Source organism: Hypanus sabinus, chromosome 3 (genome assembly GCF_030144855.1).
Source record: "Hypanus sabinus isolate sHypSab1 chromosome 3, sHypSab1.hap1, whole genome shotgun sequence".
Classification (NCBI taxonomy): Eukaryota; Metazoa; Chordata; class Chondrichthyes; order Myliobatiformes; family Dasyatidae; genus Hypanus; species Hypanus sabinus.
In genome coordinates, this window is record NC_082708.1 from 117,823,872 (window position 1) to 117,843,303 (window position 19,432).

The 19,432-nt window shown below is 40.2% G+C and overlaps 1 protein-coding gene across 1 annotated transcript in view; it reads right to left on the reverse strand.

The window, feature by feature from the left end:
- The window catches only part of ttc29 (tetratricopeptide repeat domain 29), a 362,663-nt gene that overhangs the window by 217,087 nt on the left and 126,144 nt on the right, over nucleotides 1-19,432 (reverse strand). Inside the window, exon 6 of the mRNA XM_059965001.1 lies at nucleotides 4,246-4,458. Within this exon, the coding sequence (XP_059820984.1) occupies nucleotides 4,246-4,458 (213 nt within the window). The remainder of the gene's footprint in view (nucleotides 1-4,245; nucleotides 4,459-19,432) is intronic.

The following is a 19,432-nucleotide window of genomic DNA, read 5'->3' on the forward strand; positions in this document are numbered from 1 at the left end:
ACTTTTCTGTTTGCATTAACATCAACCCCCCACCACAGAACATCACCTTGAAACCGCTAGAAATGCATCATTTGTCCTTTCACCCTTTCCTCACTATTCAAGGGCAGTCTATCCAGGTGAGGCACAATTCACTTACACTTCTTCTCATCTGATGTACTGCATTCAGTGTTCACAATGTGGTGAACATTGTGAAACCACATATAGAATGGATGATTATGATGTCTGCAGGGGCAACCCTGAGCTTTCCATTGCCTGCCACTTTAATTCCCCGTCCTACTCCCATGCTGACTTATTGGTCTGGGGTCTCCTGTATTGCTACAATGAGAGCCAACCCAATTCTAACTATCAATCCTATCTGAATGCTTCATAAATTTTATAAAACTTTATAAGGTCACCCTTCAGCCTCCTATGTACCAGTAAGAACAAATTCAGCCAATCCATTCTCTCCTTTTAACTACATCCTTCCATCAAGTTCATGTTTATTGTTATCTGATGGTACATATATAGAACCAAATGAAACCAATGTTCCCCTGGACCACCACACACCACAAAACATTACACATAGCACATAAAACAAAACAAGTTAACAAAATATTATTCAAAGTCCATGTAGTGCACAGCATTGGTAAACAGTAGGACAGCAGCTACCTTGGAAGCAAGGTATTTGGTAGTTTTACAGCCTGAGGGAAGAAGTTGTTACCCAGTCTGACAGTCCTAGTTCTGATGCCTTTGTACCTCCTTCCTAATGGTAGCTGGTCAAAAAGATTGTGGGATGGATGGTAGGGATCCTCAACAATTCTTTGGACCCTTCATATATAATGCTCCTGGTAAATATCACAAATAAGGGGGAGGGAGATCCCAGTGATCCTTTTGGCAGTGTTTACTGTCCTCTGTAGGGTCTTGCCATCCAATGCCTTGCAGTTTCCATAGCACACAGTGATGTAGCCAGGCAGAACACTCTCAATGGTGCTCCCGTGGAAAGTTGTTAGAATGGGAGCAGTGAGTCTTGCATGCCTCAGTCTCCTCAGAAAGTGTAGACACTGCTGAGTCTTCTTGACTAATGAGCAAGTGTTAGAGATCCAGGTTAGATCATCCATTATGAGCACACCAAGGAACTTTGTGTTCTTCACTATCTCTATGGCAGAGCCATTGATATAAAAAATGGAGAGTAGTCAACCTGCACCTTCTTGAAGTCTACAGTGATCTCTTTTGACTTGTCCTCATTGAGGCTCCAGTTGTTGTTCTCACACTAGGTAGTATCCTGGTGAATCTTGTCTGCATTCTCCCTTGTGTTACCACACCTTTCCTATAGTGGGGTGTCTAGGATACTCTAAGTGAAATCTAACTAATGTTTTCTACATCTGCAACATGACATCCTAACTCCTAAAGCTATTGGCACATGAAGGCAAGCATACCAAATGCCTTTTTCACAACCCTATACCTCTGTGTCACCATTTCCAAAGATCTATACCCCTGCACCCCAAGGGCTCACTATAAATTAATGTTCCTCAGATCCTTGCTGTTCATTCTGTATGTTCTGCCAGAAGTTTATCTCCCAAAATATTGTCAGTAAACTTACTATCTATCCCCGCCACCTAAATTCTCATCTAAACGATCCTATTACAAATAACAAAGTTCCCATCTCTATTCCATGCAATGTACCAGTTTTTACAGACCACCAGTCAGAAAAGTACCCATTCTTCTACTATTCTCTGCCTATTATCTCCACACCAATGTAAGACAAGATTTGCCAATAAACCTCAGGTCCCTGTGTCTTAATCGTCTGGACTAATCTACCACACAGGATCTTGTCAAAAGCTTTCTTATTGGACATCTCCACTTTACCCTCTTCAATTCAAGGAACATTAAGATCAATTGATCTGAAATGTTTTGATTTCTGCTGATTCCCATCATGAACCTCTTCTGGATTCTAAAAACTGACAGAAGTAATAGTACACAGCTGAAAGGACCACCACAAATTACTTTCAACAGAATCACTCAAGAAAATAGTCATGATATTTAGTTTATTATTGACAGGTCATAACTTCTCATTTTTAATGCCATAAGGAGAGAAAAAAAATGAAATATTAAGGTAAGCTAGCTAATTATATAAAAGAGGATATCAAAAGATTTTTCAGATAGATAAAGAGTAAAAGAGACGAGAGTTGATATCAGACCACTGGAAAATTACTTTGGAGAGGGAGGAATGAGGGACAAAGAAATGGCGGACAAACTTAATAAGTATTTTGGTAATAAGTATTTTGGAACATCTACCATAGTATCTAGTAGTACAGTAGATGTTCCAGGAGTCAGGGGTCATGAGGTTACCATAGCTAGAGAGAAGTTTCTTGGGAAACTGAAAGGTCTAAACATAGATAGAAACCTGGACCAGAAAGTGTACACCTCAGGGTTCTGACAGAGGTAGCTGAAGAGATTGTGAAGGAATTAGTATTGATCTTTCAAGAATCACTTGATTCTGGAATGGGTCCTGAGGACTGGATAATTGAAAATTTTCTTTGAAAAGGGTGGTAGGTAGAAGAAATGAAATTACAGGCCAGCTAGCAGGACTTTAGTAGTTGGGAAGATGTTGGAGCTAATGCATGGAACATCAGTTTCAACATAAAGAGACATAAAATAAAATAGTACCTCATGAACAGTTACAAAATCAGAAAAGCAGCTTTGGCCAATAAAGAAGACCAGCAGGTACTCACTGTCCCAAGTACCATTAGAAAGGAGGATATCTGCAGTTATGAAGAGCCAACAACTGGCTGCAAATCATTAATAGGTCAATTAAAACTGAAACGAGGAGAACTTCTAAATTTGTTATTCTCCATCCTGTGTGGATTTGAAATTTCCTGTCCTGGGAAGCTAAGATTCCTTTGGGATTCAGGCAGGAAAGTTGATAATGTACCTGTTGGCATTCGGTCATAAAGTTATTGAATGGCAGAACAAGTTTGAGGATACATGTGCGTTAATCCTGTTTTCATGTTTTACATTTCTATAACAAATAACTTTTGCTGAAAACAATCCCTGTTTTGTTATTTCTCTTGCTAAAAGGACTATGTGAAATCCAAATTCCAGTTAGGCATAACTTGACCTGGAAAATTTTACAACTGTATTCCATTCCACTAAATGAAATTATTTTTGCACTTTAAGTATTGAAAATAACCATGCTATGCTTGTGAATATCTTTTTACAGATGAATTTCAAACTACCATAACTTCAATTGGCTCAAAAATATTTACATCAACAGTATGTTGTCTTTAACATTGTAATTCAGAAGGGATGTTGTACTTTTGAGGATCTAAGAAAAAGCAGTAGCACTAAACAAAGAAGCTTACCTTACTCAATGACAAAACTCATAATAACTGACTACGGAAGCTTTGAGACTGGTTATAAAATCTATCCATATTATCCTTTGGCCTTAACAGTCACATACTTACAGATACTGAAACCCATAATGGCATAATTTTGTTCATCATGAACTGCAGCAGGAGGTCATGAAGATAGGGACTGCAAGGTTGGTTGTAGAAAATGTAGCTGCCTATCAGCAGATGGTTTATGGTTTTAGAGGCTGGGGTTAGATCAGGTCAGGATGAAAAAATTGTGATTAGGATCTGGAGGGTGTAGACTGAATGGGCCTTAGTAAAAGATTTATTGGCAGCCGAGGAAGATTGCACACACTCCTTGGTGACAGGAGGGATGCTGGGTTGGTGTACACAAGGACTGCTGATCAGGATGGGAAAGTTATGGGGATTGGAAACAGGGTTTGCAAAGGAAAAGGTCAGAGATCAGGATCAAGTATCAAAATTTGGGGACCATAAAACTAGCAGCAACATCATTTAAAATACATTAAATAAATCACCTGTTTTAAATTGGGAAGGGTATCCAGAATGTGGCCATAGACAGAAAGTTCAAGCAGAGTAGACCCTCTGCTTCAGCTAATAATAGAGGATATCTCTTCCCTCAGAGCCTTTGGAAGATGTGCAGCACCTGAAGAATTTTCATTTATATGCTGTAAGGTTTTCTAGTTTCAACAAAAGGTTAATTTCATAGGGAAACCTACAAGAATAATTTGTTTTGAAAATTCACTTTTAAAATCAATCTGGTTGCTTCAATTTCTCAGATGCATTTTTCCATATTTTTTTGTATTCACCTAAGTATATGCACTGTGATTTTCTAACTTCTGCAGTGAGAAGGTTACCATATAAAACATGGAATCTAAAAATGTTATCTTGCACGCACCTTCTTTGGCAATGTCATAAGCTTTTCCAAGAAATCTTTTTGCCTCTTTGTATTGTTCATTTTCAAGCTTTTTGTCTGCCAGTGATGTGTAAATCCTCCAGAGATTTTTACATGCATGTGCAAAGTGGAGACAGCAATTCTCATCTTGCCACGTCTTCCCTGTAGTGAGTTGATGGAATATCTCATAATGCTCAGCAGCCTTATCCAGCTGACCTGCAACATTGAAGTCATTGATAAACGTTAACTCAATCTAGTGACAGATTCTAGCTTTCAAAGAGGTTTGATTTCTGACAATTCCATGTAAACTGGTCTTAAAATATAATTAGAAGATAAAGATTCAATAACATACCCAGCCCTTATAAATGTATGTTATATCTTTAAGAATAGAGCTTAAACCTTTAATAACACTTCAAATATGATCTTCAATTGGCACTTTTGTGAATATTTTACTAAAATAATGTGCTGTGAAATACACACTATAAACTGAACTACAGCCAGAGAACTTCTCAATTTATGAATGGTCTTTGATGCAATATAAATTATCAGCAAGTTCATCTCATCTTGATTTTAATAGTACAATACAAGTTGAATTTTAATATTTATTCTGAAAATATGAAGCAAAATTTAATTGGTGGATGTGGAACATATATTCAGAAATTTAAAATACTTTGTAAGTTAAGTACCATTCCACAACTAACCAGTCATTGTTCTTTGACTTGTTTTGCTGAGGTTAAATTCAGGCACTACTTAACATGTTTGAAGATAGAAAGGCATTTATTCTTCACATTAAGATCTGAATATATGAATGAACTGTAACACTGAATTTACAAATACTGAGTATAATTGCAACAATTAATGCTATAAGACTTCACTACAAGTCTCGATTTCAACAAAGGACATATAGTGAATCCTTGATAACCATTGAAGCAGGGTTCCCTGTAAGGCCTGAAAATGCACTTACTAAAAGAAACTAACAAGAGAGTACAGCAAGATGATAGCTAAAATTTGCATTGGAATATCCAACAATAAGCAATGAAATAAAGCAACCAGAATTGAAGTTTACTTTGTCTACTTTTAATAGCATCAATACATCTTTTATGTCTAACCAAAAAAAGTCTTAAATTAGTCCTCAGCAGGAAATTAAAACCTCTGTCAATGGAGTGCTCCCTTAGTTTCCTCACTAGTCTGCAGATGCAAGGTGATCGTCTCTCCAAAGTAGGGGCTGAAATCCTACCACTGCTACCAGTGATCCAAGGAGGATATCTGAGAAACAGGTCTCATGTTACATTTTAAATTTAATTTGGTAAGCATTTGCATGGATAAACCTTTTTGTGCACATTAGATCAATCTGGTAATTATTTCCTGGTTGATTAGCAACCACTGGGAAACTGGTTACAGACATAAATTAGTGGGAAAAAATGTAACTTATGACCTGTGCTTTTTACTCATGATAAAGCAAGGAACAAACTAGGAAATAAAGCAGATTAGAGAAGTTAAACATCAATGTTCAGTCCATAGCCTCTGCCAGATAAATTTTTCTAAGCTCCACTTTTGTTTACAAGCATCACTGATAAATATTGCAGTATCCTCGTTATGCTCCTCCATTACAGTCATAGGCTCATAATTAGACCACACATTGCAATGGTTTTGAATTATTTTCAGCATGCTAATTGATTTGATTAGTCTTTAGTATGGGGTAGTGTACAGACATTCAATTGAGCACTATCACCTCCTTACACCCCAATGTAGAGCAACAAAAAAAAAATGGCTGGCCTGGCAGGAAGGAAAAGATGGGAGAGGCATGATTCAGATTTCTTCTATGTGTCTGGATACTCAGCACGTGATTGGACAGATCTATTCACTTGACATGAATGGCAAGTGCAAAGTGCACACTGAGCAAAGGGTTAGTGATTGTAATAAACATCAAAAAATTGATTTGAATCAAGAGACTATGATCTGTGAATGGAGCACCTCTGAATCATTTACTGTAACACTGGCCATTGAAAACCAATGCTGGATATATAACAACTTCCTACTCCTGATAGTGTGATAATACAGACCTTTCTGAGCAGTATATTTCTGATCCTTACACAATATGCCTCTAGTTTCTCACAGAATGAACAGCATAAATTGTAAAAAAAATAAACAGATGGAAAACCTCAGTGATTCTCGACATTTTTGGTCAAGGTCCTACATCAGGACTAAGAGTGCAAAGGAAAGAATGCCAGTATATAATGTAGTAGTGAAAGGGAGAGGTTAGGCAGAGGTTGGTTTGTGATAGCTTGAAACAGATGTGGGGAGGGGCTGATGTGCGAATGAAGCCTGGAGGGGGTGTGGATGGGGGTGCATTTGTTGAGACAGTGGCTGGCAGATAATAGGAAGTATAAAGTAAAAGAAAAAATAGACAGATAGAGCCAAGTACAAGAATGGAGAGGGGAGGATAGAGACAGAAGCTGGTAGGTGATATGTGGGAACAGATGGAACCAGTAGAGAAAAGGTAAGCCACAAGTGAAGAAGCCTAGCTAGGTAGGTTATATATGCTGTATATAAATGATTTAGATGATGGAAATTTTGTTGCCAAGTTTGCAGATGATACGAAGATTGGTGGAGGGGCAGGTAGTGTTGAGGCAACAGGTAGGGTGCAGAAGGACTTAAAACAGATTAAAGAATGGGCAGGAAAGTGGCAAACAAAATAAAATATTGGAAAATGCATGGTCATGCACTTTTGTGGTAGAAATAAATGTACAGACTATTTTCTAAATGGGGAGAAAATCCAAAATCTGAGATGCAAAGGGACTTGGGAGTCCTTACGCAGAACACCCTAAAGGTTAACTCGTAGGTTGAGTCAGTGGTAAGGAAGGCAAATGCAATGTTAGCATTCATTTCAAGAGGTCTAGAGTACAAGAGTAGGGATGTGATGCTGAGGCTTTAGAAGACACTGGTGAGACCTCACCTTGAGTATTGTGAACAGATTTGGCACTGGAGAGGCAAATCCTGGTAAATTTTCTCTCCACCCTCTCTAAAGCTTCCACATCCTTCCTATAATGAGGTGATCAGAATTGAACACAGTACACCAAGTGTGATCTAACCAGAGTTTTATAGAGCAGCAACGTTACTTCACGGCTCTTGAACTCAGTTTTACAATTAATGTAAGCCAGCATATCATACACCTTCTTAATCACCCTATCACCTTGTGTGGCAACTTTAAAGGATCCATGAACATGGATCCCAAGATCCTGCTGTTCCTCCACATTGCTAATAATCCTGCCATTAACCTTGTATTCTGCCTTCAAGATTAACCTTCACACTTTGCTGGATTACCACCAGAAAGGAAAACAGAGACATTTGGGAAAACCAGGTTAACTGCTGACTATGAAATATATTCCTTTCCTTCATTGTTCCTGGTCCTAATTTTCAAATTCACTAACCAGCAGCACTGTGGAACAACAGTGGTTCAAGGTGACATGTAAGCACCACCTACTCAATGACGATTAAGTATAGACAATAAATGCTTACCTTGTTCGAGATGCCCTTATCCAGAAGAATTAACAAATAAACACACATGTCTAGAGGATTCCCTGCAAGTACGGGGCATGCATTCTCCTCATGAGGAAAATCTTGGCACTGCTCCAATTCATGTTTAGCCCTGGCATCCATAAAGATGTCACAACTTCAAAATCACCATTATAGCCATAAAACACATCTCTTTGAAAGAGAAAGGCTAGCTTCAATCAGCAATTGGTAGACAGAACCTATCTCAGCTTCTCCTGAGAGTTGTATAATGATGCCATGACAGTAAATAATAGTGAGCTCTCATTCCTAGAATCACAATAATGAACAGCATCCAGTATTTCATGTGGGGTAGAATGGACCTGTGGCAATCATATTGGGCTGTTGAAGCAGCTCTGGAAAATTTTGTGAGTGGTAACTTCTCTTTATTTATTCACTTTCTGGGATTTATATGCTTCTAGAAAGGCCAAAAGTAATTTCTGACTGCCATGACAAGACTCCGCTGGGGTCACTTGCTTGAACTAAAGATGTCAGTGAAAAGACTCCCATGGTAGCGTTGAGCAAGTTCTACGAATGGGACACAGGGACAATAGAAGACCTGTTGATACATATTTCCAGATCAGGATAATGTGCATCATGACTGTAGCATGCAGGTAGTGATGATTCCATGTGCACAGAGTCTTGTCCTTCTTGATGTTTGAGCTTGAAAATTTTAGAGTCACTGTTGACTGTTGGAGCAGCAAAGCTACAACATATTTTGTAGACGGCACACACTACAGCAAACGTGTGCTGTCGAGGCATCTTAAGAGCTGGAATTAGTAAGGTAAGTACTTTTGACTTATCCTTTGCACTTACTTAATTAAGCCCATCACCCCTACTGGAACATAGGCTACCGATACACACCTCGCCTGAGTCCTCTGTTCTGAGCTAGTTTTTGAAGTTGCCCACAGATGTAGCCCATCTTTTTGAAATCAGCTTCAAGGTGATATTGCCAGGTGTTCCTCTTCCACTTTTCCTGGGGATTTAACATTAGTGCTTGCCTGGTGGTGTTTGTATTTGCCTTAACACAGCATGCGTCCTATCCATCTTCAACTTCTTTTCCTTAATTCCTTTTCTGCTGATAGCTGGTGTGTTTTCTGACATAGATCAGGTTTGCTGATGACTTTGGGCCAGTGGATTCAGAGAATTTTTCTTAGGCAGCTGTAAATAAAGGTCTGAACTTTCTTGCTGATATTCTTTGTTGTCACTGCCCCATACAGAAGAACCGACTTCACAATGGAGTTGAACAACCCAATTTTAGTGTGCTCTTTGGAGCACCAGATATTCTTGAGCTGAATAAAAGCTGCCCTAGCTTTGTCAATCCTCGCCTTAACATCAGCATTGGTGCCATGCCGTCCGTCAATGACAGTACCTAGATAGGTAAAGGCTTCTACCTCTTCAAGTAGACTTCCCTTGAGAGTGACTGGGTCAATACAGGTTGAGTTGATCTTGAGGACTTTAGTTTTCCCTTTATTAATGGCAAGGTAAACTTTTGCAGATGTGGCTGCCAGGCCTTTTGGTCTTTATCCTGCATCTACTTGTGGGTAAGAGTCAGGAAAGCTAGATCATCAGCAAAGTCATCCAGTTGTTTCCATAGGGTTCAATGGATTCCATTCATTTTCTGTGCTGTAGATGTCTCCATGACCCAGTCTATGACCAGAAGGAACAGGATAGGGGACATCAGGCACTGGGCACCACTGTCTGACTTTTGCCTGCACCTGAAAGCTGCCAGAGAGCTTCCACCATGACTGACTCAGCAGGATATTCCCTTGCTTGAATTCTTGATGAGTCTGACTATCTTGCCTGGTCCTCATAGAGCCACAGTATTCTCCATAGGGTCTCTTTGTCTGTACTGTTGAAGACTAATTGATGAAGCTGATGTACAGAGATGAATTCTGCTCAAGTGACTCCTCATTTATGATGCATACTATGGCTTTCTGGTTAGCACACAATCTGTTCCTGCAGAAGCTTGCCTGTTGATCTTTTAGTTTGGTGTCTAAAGAATCCTTCATCATCTTTAGTTTTATCTTAAAGAAAACATTTTCTGACAAGAATGTGATGCCTCTGTAGTTGGAGAAGTTGCTATAGTCTCCCTTCTTTGGAATCTTTATAGGGAGCCCTTTTTCCAGTCTGTTGGTACTTGCTCTTTTTCCCAGATCTTCTGAAAGACATGGTATAGCATCTCTACTGTAGTGTCCAGGTCTGTCTTAAGAGCTTCTTCAGGAATTTCAACAGGACCAGTTATTTTACCATCCTTTAGCTGCTTTATTGCTTTCCTGATCTTCTCCCTGGTAGGTTTGTTACAGTTTACAGGTAGGCCAGCATTGGCTGGAGGGATGTCAGGTGGGTTTAGAGATATGAGTCTGTTCAGCAGATCTTCAAAGTGTTCAGCTGCTACTTTGTTCCCACTGTAGCTTTTCCATCCTTATCTTTGACTGACCTCTTAGGCTTATTGGACTTTCCAACTGTTTACTGGTGATTTCATGCAGCTTTCTCATTTTGACACACCCATTGCTTGTCTGCTTTAATGCTTTTCTTTCACTGCCTTGAGCCTGTGCATGCACTTTCTGTGCTTTCATCTTTCCCACTCTAGTCCTGCTGATTTTCTTTGACTGTTACCATCTGTCTGCTCACCTCAACCACTTCAGCTGAGATCTATTCTTCCTGCTGGTTCTTTTCAGTACCTAGTACTGCTTGGAACATTGAGACTAGAGTCTCCTTAACTTTCTACCTTCACTGTGCAGATCCTTTTCCTTGTGGAAGTCTTGTAGCACTTGGAACTTGCCGAAGACCAATTTGAATACTTCATGGGTCTGCGTGTCTCTCAAAATGTTGACACTGAATCTCTGCCTCATTCATGCTGATTCCATCCAATTTTTCTTCAGTTTGTGTTTCAACTTCGCAATCAAGAGATGATGGTCAAATGCAACATCTGCTCCTCTTCTCACTTTGATATCTTAAAGTAATCTCCTGAAATTCTTGGATATACAGATGCAGCCTATTTGATGCTCTGCTTTATGGACAGGTGATATTCAGGTGTTACTGTGAATCCTTTTGTGCGGGAAGATGCTGCCCTCCAGTGATAATGTTACTAAATGCACACATGTCAGCAAAGCACTCTCCATTCTCGCTCATTATATCCAGTCCATGTGTTCTCATCACGTCTTTGTAGCCAGTGTTATGCGATCCTATTTTGCATTGAAACCTCCCATGAGAATGTTAATATCTATTTCAGGATACACTTCTGGGATGTTCCGGAGTCTATTGTAAAAAGCATCCTTAGTTTCATTGTCACAGTCATTAGATGGCACGTAACAACATATGAAATTCATCTTCATCATTTTTTCTTTGTTCTGAAGGATGCTAAGTTGATACGGGGACCTTGGGCTTCCCATCCTATCAATGCCTTCTGTGCTAATTTTGATAGCATGAGTACCATTCTTTGCATGTGCAGTCATCTCCCTTATGTCCTGAATAAAGCATTAGTTCCTCTGTCATCAGCTGGCCCTGCCCCTGGGGTGGTAAAGAATGGCATCAAATCAGTAGAAAGATGTGAATTGGAATATGTTGAGGGTTGAGTTAAGAAACTGCAAGGGTAAAAGGAAGTTAATGGCAGTTATATACAGACCTCCCAACAGTGGCTGGGAGGTGGACCACAGGTTACAACAGGAAATCGAAAAGGCAAATCAAAAGGGCAATATTATGGTAGTCAAGGGAGATTTTAACATGCATGTTGATTGGGAAAATCAAGTTGGTAATGGATCTCAAGAGAGTGAGTTTGCTGAATGCCTAAGAGATAGTTTTTTAGATCAGTTTATCGTTGAGCCTACTAGGGGATCAGCTATACTGAATTGGGTGTTATGCAATGAACTGGAGGTGATTAGGGAGCTTAAGGTAAAAGAACCCTTAGGAACTAGTGATCACAATATGATTGTGTTCAACTTGAAATTTGATAGGGCGAAAGTAAAGTCTGATGTAGCAGCATTAGATGGAAACAAATTAGTGGCAACATAGAAGATTGGGAAGTTTTTAAAAATGTACAGAGAGCAACTAAAATAAACATTAGGAGGGAAAAGATGAAATATGAAAGCAAGCTAGCAAATAATATCAAAGTGGATAGTAAAAGTTTTTTCAAGTATGTTAAAAATAAAATAGAAATGAGAGTGGATATAGGACCACTAGAAAATGAGACAGGAGAAATAATAAGAGGGGACAAGGAAATGGCTGATGAACTAAATGAATATTCTGCATCAGTCCTCACTGGGGAAGACAAAAACAGTATGCCTGATGTTGTAGTGTGTGAAGGAAGGGAAGTGGATGAAGTTACTGTTACAAGAGAGAAGGTGCTCAAAAAGCTGAAAGACCTAAAGGTACACAAGTCACCCGTCAGAAATCATTGGACTCTGCCATGGTGCCAAAGGACTGGAAAATTGCAAATGTCACTCCACTCTGTAAGAAAGGAAATTTTAGGCCAGTTAGCCTGACCTCAGTGGTTGGGAAGACATTAAAGTCATTGTTAATGATGAGGTGATGGAGTACTTGGTGACACAGGAAAAGATAGTACAAAGTCAGCATGGTTTCCTTCAGGGAAAATCCTGCCTGACGAACTTGTTGGAATTTGAGGAGATTACAAGTAGGGTAGATAAAGGGAATGCAGTGGATGTTGTATATTTGGACTTTCAGAAGGCCCTTGACAAGGTGCCACACATGAGGCTACTTACCAAGTTAAAAGCCCATGATATTACATGGAAGTTACTAACATGGTTAGAGCATTGGCTGCTTGGTAGGAGGTAGTGAGTGGGAATAAAAGAATTCATTTTCTGGTTGGCCTGCCAGTGACTAGTGGTGTTCCGCAGGGGTTGGTGTTGGGACCACTTCCTTTTATACTGTGGCACCCGTTTTGGCGGCACCCGTTTTACAAACTTTTGCTTTACAACACCTCGCTGTTACGGAAGACCTACATTAGTTACCTGTTTTCGCTATCAGAAGGTGTTTTCGCTGTTACGAGAAAAGGCAGCGTGCAAAAAAAAGGCAGCCAAGCTCCTTCCCCAGAAATGCATTCTAGCCGCCATTGCTTAAACACATGCCTGTGAGTATCTGTGCTTTATGACGATTTATTTTGTGCATCTGTTAGCAAGATGAGTTCTAAGGTATTGGAAAAGCCTGAAAGAGCTTGTAAGGGTGTTATACTTAGCATAAAACTAGACATAATTAAGCGTTTCAACCGTGGTGAACGAAGTAAGGACATTGTCCGCGCGTTGAACCATTCACGCTATTTATACGCAGAAAGAAAGAATCTTGAAAGCTGCCAATGTTACTGTTGGTTCTGCTCGTAGCAAAGTGATCTCTCTTAGTCGGCATCCAATAAGGGATAAAATAGAAAGTCTATTGCTTGAGTGGATTGATGGGTATACCAAGCATGGTGTTCCATTAGGTTACCTTATACTTAAAGGAGAAATCAGTCAGTCTTGTTAATAAGCTGAAACAGAAAGCACTGGACGATGGTGATGAACGTGTTGCGAAAGTGGAAAGTGGTAGTCATGGGTGGTTTGATCGGTTTCTGAGGCGAGGGCAGCTTCATAGCTTAAAGTTTACTGGAGAGAGTGCTTCGGCTGATACTGAAGCTGCCGAAAAGTTCCCAGCAGAACTGAAGAAAATAATTACAGAAAGTGATTATTCTTCTAAGCAAGTGCTTAACTGTGACAAAACTGCAATTTATTGGAAAAAATGCCGAGCACCCCAACCTCCGACGACTCAGCCTAACACACCATCATCAGTATGCTCGCTGTCTTCCTGATTCCGTTAAGTGAAACTACACTGTACATACATTATTTCTACTTTATATAGGCTGTGAATTTTTGAGTTATTTGGTATGATTTGGCAGCTTCATAGCTTAAAGGTACTGGAGAGACTGTTTCCAGTGAGATTGCTTCAGCTGAGACTACTTCCACTACATAGTGAGATTATACGCTACGCTAGACAGGGCTGCAATGATTGCAGAAAAGTATTTCTACTTTATATAAGCTGTGTATTTAACATATCATTCCTGCTTTTACTATATGTTACTGTTATTTTAGGTTTTATGTGTTATTTGGCATGATTTTGTAGGTTAATTTTTGGGTCTGGGAACGCTCACAAATTTTTCCCATATAAATAAATGGTAATTGCTTCTTCATTTTATGATATTCTGGCTTATGAACTGTTTCATAGGAACACTGTACCTTTGGATAGCAGGGAATACCTGTATATAAATGATTTAGATGATGGAAATTTTGTTGCCAAGTTTGTAGATGATATGAAGATTGGTGGAGGGGCAGGTAGTGTTGAGGAAACAGGTAGGATGCAGAAGGACTAGAATATAAAAATATGGATGCAATGTTGAGGCTTAATGAGGTATATGTTCGTCTGCATTTGGAGTACTGATAGCGGTTTTGGGCCCTTTATCTAAGAAAGGATGTGCTGGCTTTGGAGAGGAAATTTATTAGTATGTTCCCAGGAATGAAAGGGTTAACATATGAGAAGTGGTTGATGGTTTTGCATCTGTACTAGCTGAAGTTTAGAAGAATGAAGGGGGAGATCTCATTAAAACATATGGAAAGTCCCAAGAGTGGATGCAGAGACATGTTTCCAGTGGTGGGAGAGTCTAGCATCAGAAGGCACAGCATCAGAATAGAAGATGTCCCTTTGGAAAAGAAATGAGGAATATCTTTAGCTAGAGGGTGGTGGATCTATTGAATTCATTTCCACAGTTGGTTGTAGAGGCCAAATCAATGGGCATATTTAAAGCAGAGGTTAATTAGTAAGGGTGCCAAAGGTTACAGGTACAAGGCAGGAGAATGGGGCTGAGAGAGTAAACAATCAGCCAAGATCGAATGCTGGAGCAGGCTCACTGCGCCAAATGGTCCTATGTTTTTATGTGACAGAATATGCAGTCCCAGGTCTTCACCTGGAATTCCAACACTGACAATTTTCACTGTGGCTTGGCTTGGTTTGAATTGCTACCTGACCCAAATGCATTCTCTTATGCTGAAGAGAATTGAATTATGAGAATAGTTTTCACACAGAGAAACACCTATTCCAGTATCATTTTAAAAAGGCTTGATCCTAAGATGAATACCCTGTATAAGTCAATTAAAGGAGAGTAGTAGGGGCAACTAATGTCTCTAGACTAATGTCTCAAGATATTGCATCCTTGTTTTATATTCTAGTCCTAACTAAACAGACAGACATACTTTATTGATCCCGAGGGAAATCGGGTTTCGTTACGATCGCACCAACCAAGAATAGTGTAGAAATATAGCAATATAAAACCATAAATAATTAAATAATAATAAGTAAGTTATTCCAAGTGGAAATAAGTCCAGGACCAGGCTCAGGGTGTCTGACACTCTGGGGGAGGAGTTGTAAAGTTTGATGGCCACAGGCAGGAATGACTTCCTATGCTACTCAGTGTTGCATCTCAGTGGAATGAGTCTCTGGCTGAACGTACTCCTGTGCCTAACCAGTACATTATGGAGTGGATGGGATACATTGTCCAAGATGGCATGCAACTTGGACAGCATCCTCTTTTCAGACACCACCTAGTCACCACCAACTAGTCCTTTCTGCCTACACAGGGTCCAGAACCCTCCATTCTGCACATATTCACGTGCTTATCTAAGAGCCTCTTAAACACCTCTATCATATTTGCCTTCACTACCACCGCTGGAAGCACAATCCAAGCAGCCACCCTTCCATATAAAATACTTGCCCCACATATCTCCTTTGAGCTTAATCCCCTCATCTTAAATGCATGTCCTATCGTACTAAAAAAGATACCAGCTCTTCACTTAAACATACTTAATCTTTTTCCAAATTCTTTGATTTTATACATACTGGAATAGTGTATTGGATGCCTAGAGAAAACCATACCATTTTCTAAAGTAGACTTTATAACAAGATTCTGCTTACTTTCCTTTAGTCACTTATTAACTCTTGATATCCAGTTTAATCAATAAAAAGATCTTACTAAAAGCCACGGTGTCTTTAATACAGCTTTGGGTTATTACCTCCTTAGAAACTTGTGGAACATGCTGCAGGGTTTCACTGCTGTGTAACATGCTGTAAGGTGTCACCGATAATGTAATGGTTTCTCTGTAGCAGCAATGTTTTGGGTTATGACTAGAGATAACAGGGTTTGGAATGCTGCTGTTCTTTCTTGTGAGTCTGGAAGAGAGATCTTTGCGGCCTTTTGCCAGGGAGAGATGAGGAGAGAAGACGCGAATGGAGAGAGTTGGTAGACCACCAGATAGGGTGGACTTGGACTGAGGGACTGAAGGGCAGCGACGATCGGAGGAGACTGATGGTAGATGATCATCTTATCAGTGAGCTCCAACAATGCACAACAGACTGTTTAATAAGATTGGGCCTTTTTCCCCCCATTTCTTTAATAACCATAGGGTCAAAGTAAGAATTATAAAGCTTAATCGTTTAATTGCATATTGTGTACTGTTTGTTATTTCAGGGTACTGATTTGTAGCAGGGGACATATCGGGCAGCATCCAGCTGAACAAGATTTCTTAAGTTTGTCCGGGCAGGGGTCTATAACCCCCTATATTAAGCCGCTAACTGAAGCGAGAGTTACACTTCTACAAGCTCAGCTCAGCAACCTTCTAAGGTACATCATTTAGATTTTTGCTAATTTTCTGTCAATGATTATCAACAAGATCTCTAGTGCCAGGGTAAGGATGTACAACATTTTGTACAAGTAAATAAATCAGTCAGAAATAATGCCTGTGTTTTAAGTAACAATACCACTGAGGAATCAGAATAAAAGTTAGAAAGCAAGACCTCAAAGATAGTAGTCCCTAGTCTACTCCACTACCACGTTTGCGAACAAAGTAGAAAGATAAAGCAGGTTAATGTATAGCTGTATATTTAGCTTAGAAATGAAGATACAGATTCTTTGGATATGAGATCAGTACTGAGGTGGCAAGAACAGTTTCAACTTTGATTTAATTACCAAAGACCATAAGACATAGGAACAGAATTGGGCTATTCAGCCGAACAAGTCTGCTCTGCCATTCCATCATTACTGATTTGTTATCGCAATCTACCCCATGTCATTTATTATCCAACTCTGTTCTAAATCGGCATTTTTCTATTTTGAGGCTGTGCCCTCTAGTCCAAGAATCCTCCACTATTGGAAATACCCTCTTCACATCTACTTTATCTTGCCCTTTCAGTATTCAATAGGTTTCAATGAGATCTTCCTTCATTCTTCTAAACTCCAACAAGTACATGCCTAGTGCTATCAAATGGTCCTTATACATTAACACTTTCATTACCAGAATTATTCTTGTGAACTTCCTCTAAGCTCTCTTCAATGCCAGCACATCTTTTCTCAGATAAGGGTCCCAGAACTGTTCACGTACTCCATGTGGTTTGACCAATGCCTTAAGACCTCAGCATTACATCTTTGCTTTTATATTCTAATGCTCTTGAAATGAATGCTACCTTTGCATTTGCCTTCCTTTCCACTGACTCAACCTGCGAGATAACCTTCAGGGATTCCTGCACCAGGACTCCCAAGTTAACCTTCAGGGAATCCTGCACTAGGACTCCCAAGTCCCTTTACACCTCTGATTTTTGAATTTCCTCCTGCTTTAGAAAATAGTCTACACCTCTATTCCTTCTGTCAGAGTGCATGACCATACACTTTCCTATGCTATATTCCACTGCCACTTCTTTGACCATTCTCCCAATCTGTCTAATTCCTTCTGCAGACTCTCTGCTTCCTCACCACTATCTACCCATACATCTATCATTCACAAACATGCCCACAAAGCCATCACTTCCATAATTCAAATCATTAATATATAACATGAAAACAAGCAGTCCCAACACCATCTCCTGTGGAATACCAGCAACCAACAAAAAATACCCCCTTTATTGCCACACTTCCCTCCTGCCAGTCAGCCAATCTTTTATTCATGCTGGGATATTTACTGTAATACCATGAGCTCTTATCTTGTTAAGCAGGTTCATGTGCCACACCTTGTCAAAGGGCTTCTGAACATCCAAGTAAACAATATAGACTCTCTTTCATCTATCCTGCCTGTTATTTCCTCAAAGGATTTCAATAAATTTGTCAGACAAGACTTTTCCTTAAGGAAACCATGTTGACTTTGGCCTACTTTATCATGTGCATCCAAATACTCTAACACCTCGCCTTTGATAATGGATTCCAACATCTCCCCAACTACTGATGTCAGGTTAACTGACCTACAATTTCCCCAGGGGGTAGAAACATTTACGATCATACTCAACCAGATTTGCTAAATAGATGCTCCATTTTGGCTTCCAAGTTCTTCATCATCACAGAAACAAGCCCTCATCTACGTTTGTACTTTAAAGAGCAAACTCTTTTAAAAAAAAACTCTTTAAAAAAGAAAAAAACTCTGCTCTCAAACACATCTCTCCCATTTCCCGCACATCTGCCCTCACCTCATCAGCCCGCCACCCCACTCGGGATAGGGATCTCCCTTGTCCTCACCTACCACCACACCAGCCTCCAGGTCCAACGTATAATTCTCCATAACTTTTGCCACCTCCAACGGGATCCCACTACCAAGCACATCTCTCCCCCCACCTTCTTTGTGCTTTCCGCAGGGATCACTCCCTACGTGACTCCTTTGTCCACTCATCCCCCACATCCCTTCCCACTGATCTCCCTCTTGGCACTTATCCTTGTAAACGGAACAAGTGCTACACCTGCCCTTACACTTCCACCCTCACCACCATTCAGGGCCCCAGACAGTGAGGGGACACTTCACCTGTGAGTCGGCTGGTGTGGTATACTGCGGCCGGTGCTCCCGGTGTGGCCTTTTATATATTGGTGAGACCCGATGCAGACTGGGAGACCGTTTCGCTGAACACCTATGCTCTGTCCGTCAGAGAAAGCAGGATCTCCCAGTGGCCACACATTTTAATTTCACGTCCCATTCCCATTCTGATATGTCTATCCATGGCCTCCTCTATTGTCAAAATGAATCCAAACTCAGGTTGGAGGAACAACACCTTATATACCGGCTGGGTAGCCTCCAACCTGATGGCATGAACATTGACTTCTCTAACTTCCGTTAATGCCTCTCTTCCCCTTCTTACCCCATCCCTGACATATTTAGTTGTTTGTTTTTTTTCTTTCTCTCTGCCCATCACTCTGCCTGTTCTCCATCTCCCTCTGGTGCTCCCCACCCCCTTTCTTTCTCCCTATGCCTCCCATCCCATGATCCTTTCCCTTCTCCAGCTCTGTATCACTTTTGCCAATCACCTTTCCAGCTCTTAGCTTCATCCCACCCCCTCTGGTCTTCTCCTATCATTTTGCATTTCCCCCTCCCCCTCCTACTTTCAAATCTCTTAGTAATCTTTCTTTTCAGTTAGTCCTGATGAAGGGTCTCAGCTCGAAACATTGACAGTGCTTCTCCCTATTGATGCTGCCTGGCCTGCTGTGTTCAACCAGCATTTTGTGTGTGTTGTCCTCATCTATCTTAATTCGCTTCATGTAACATCGAGAAACTGGTGTAGCAAATAACATGGAAAAAGATACCATCCCACATGTAATACCAAAGATGAAGGTATATTGTTAAATCAAGATGCA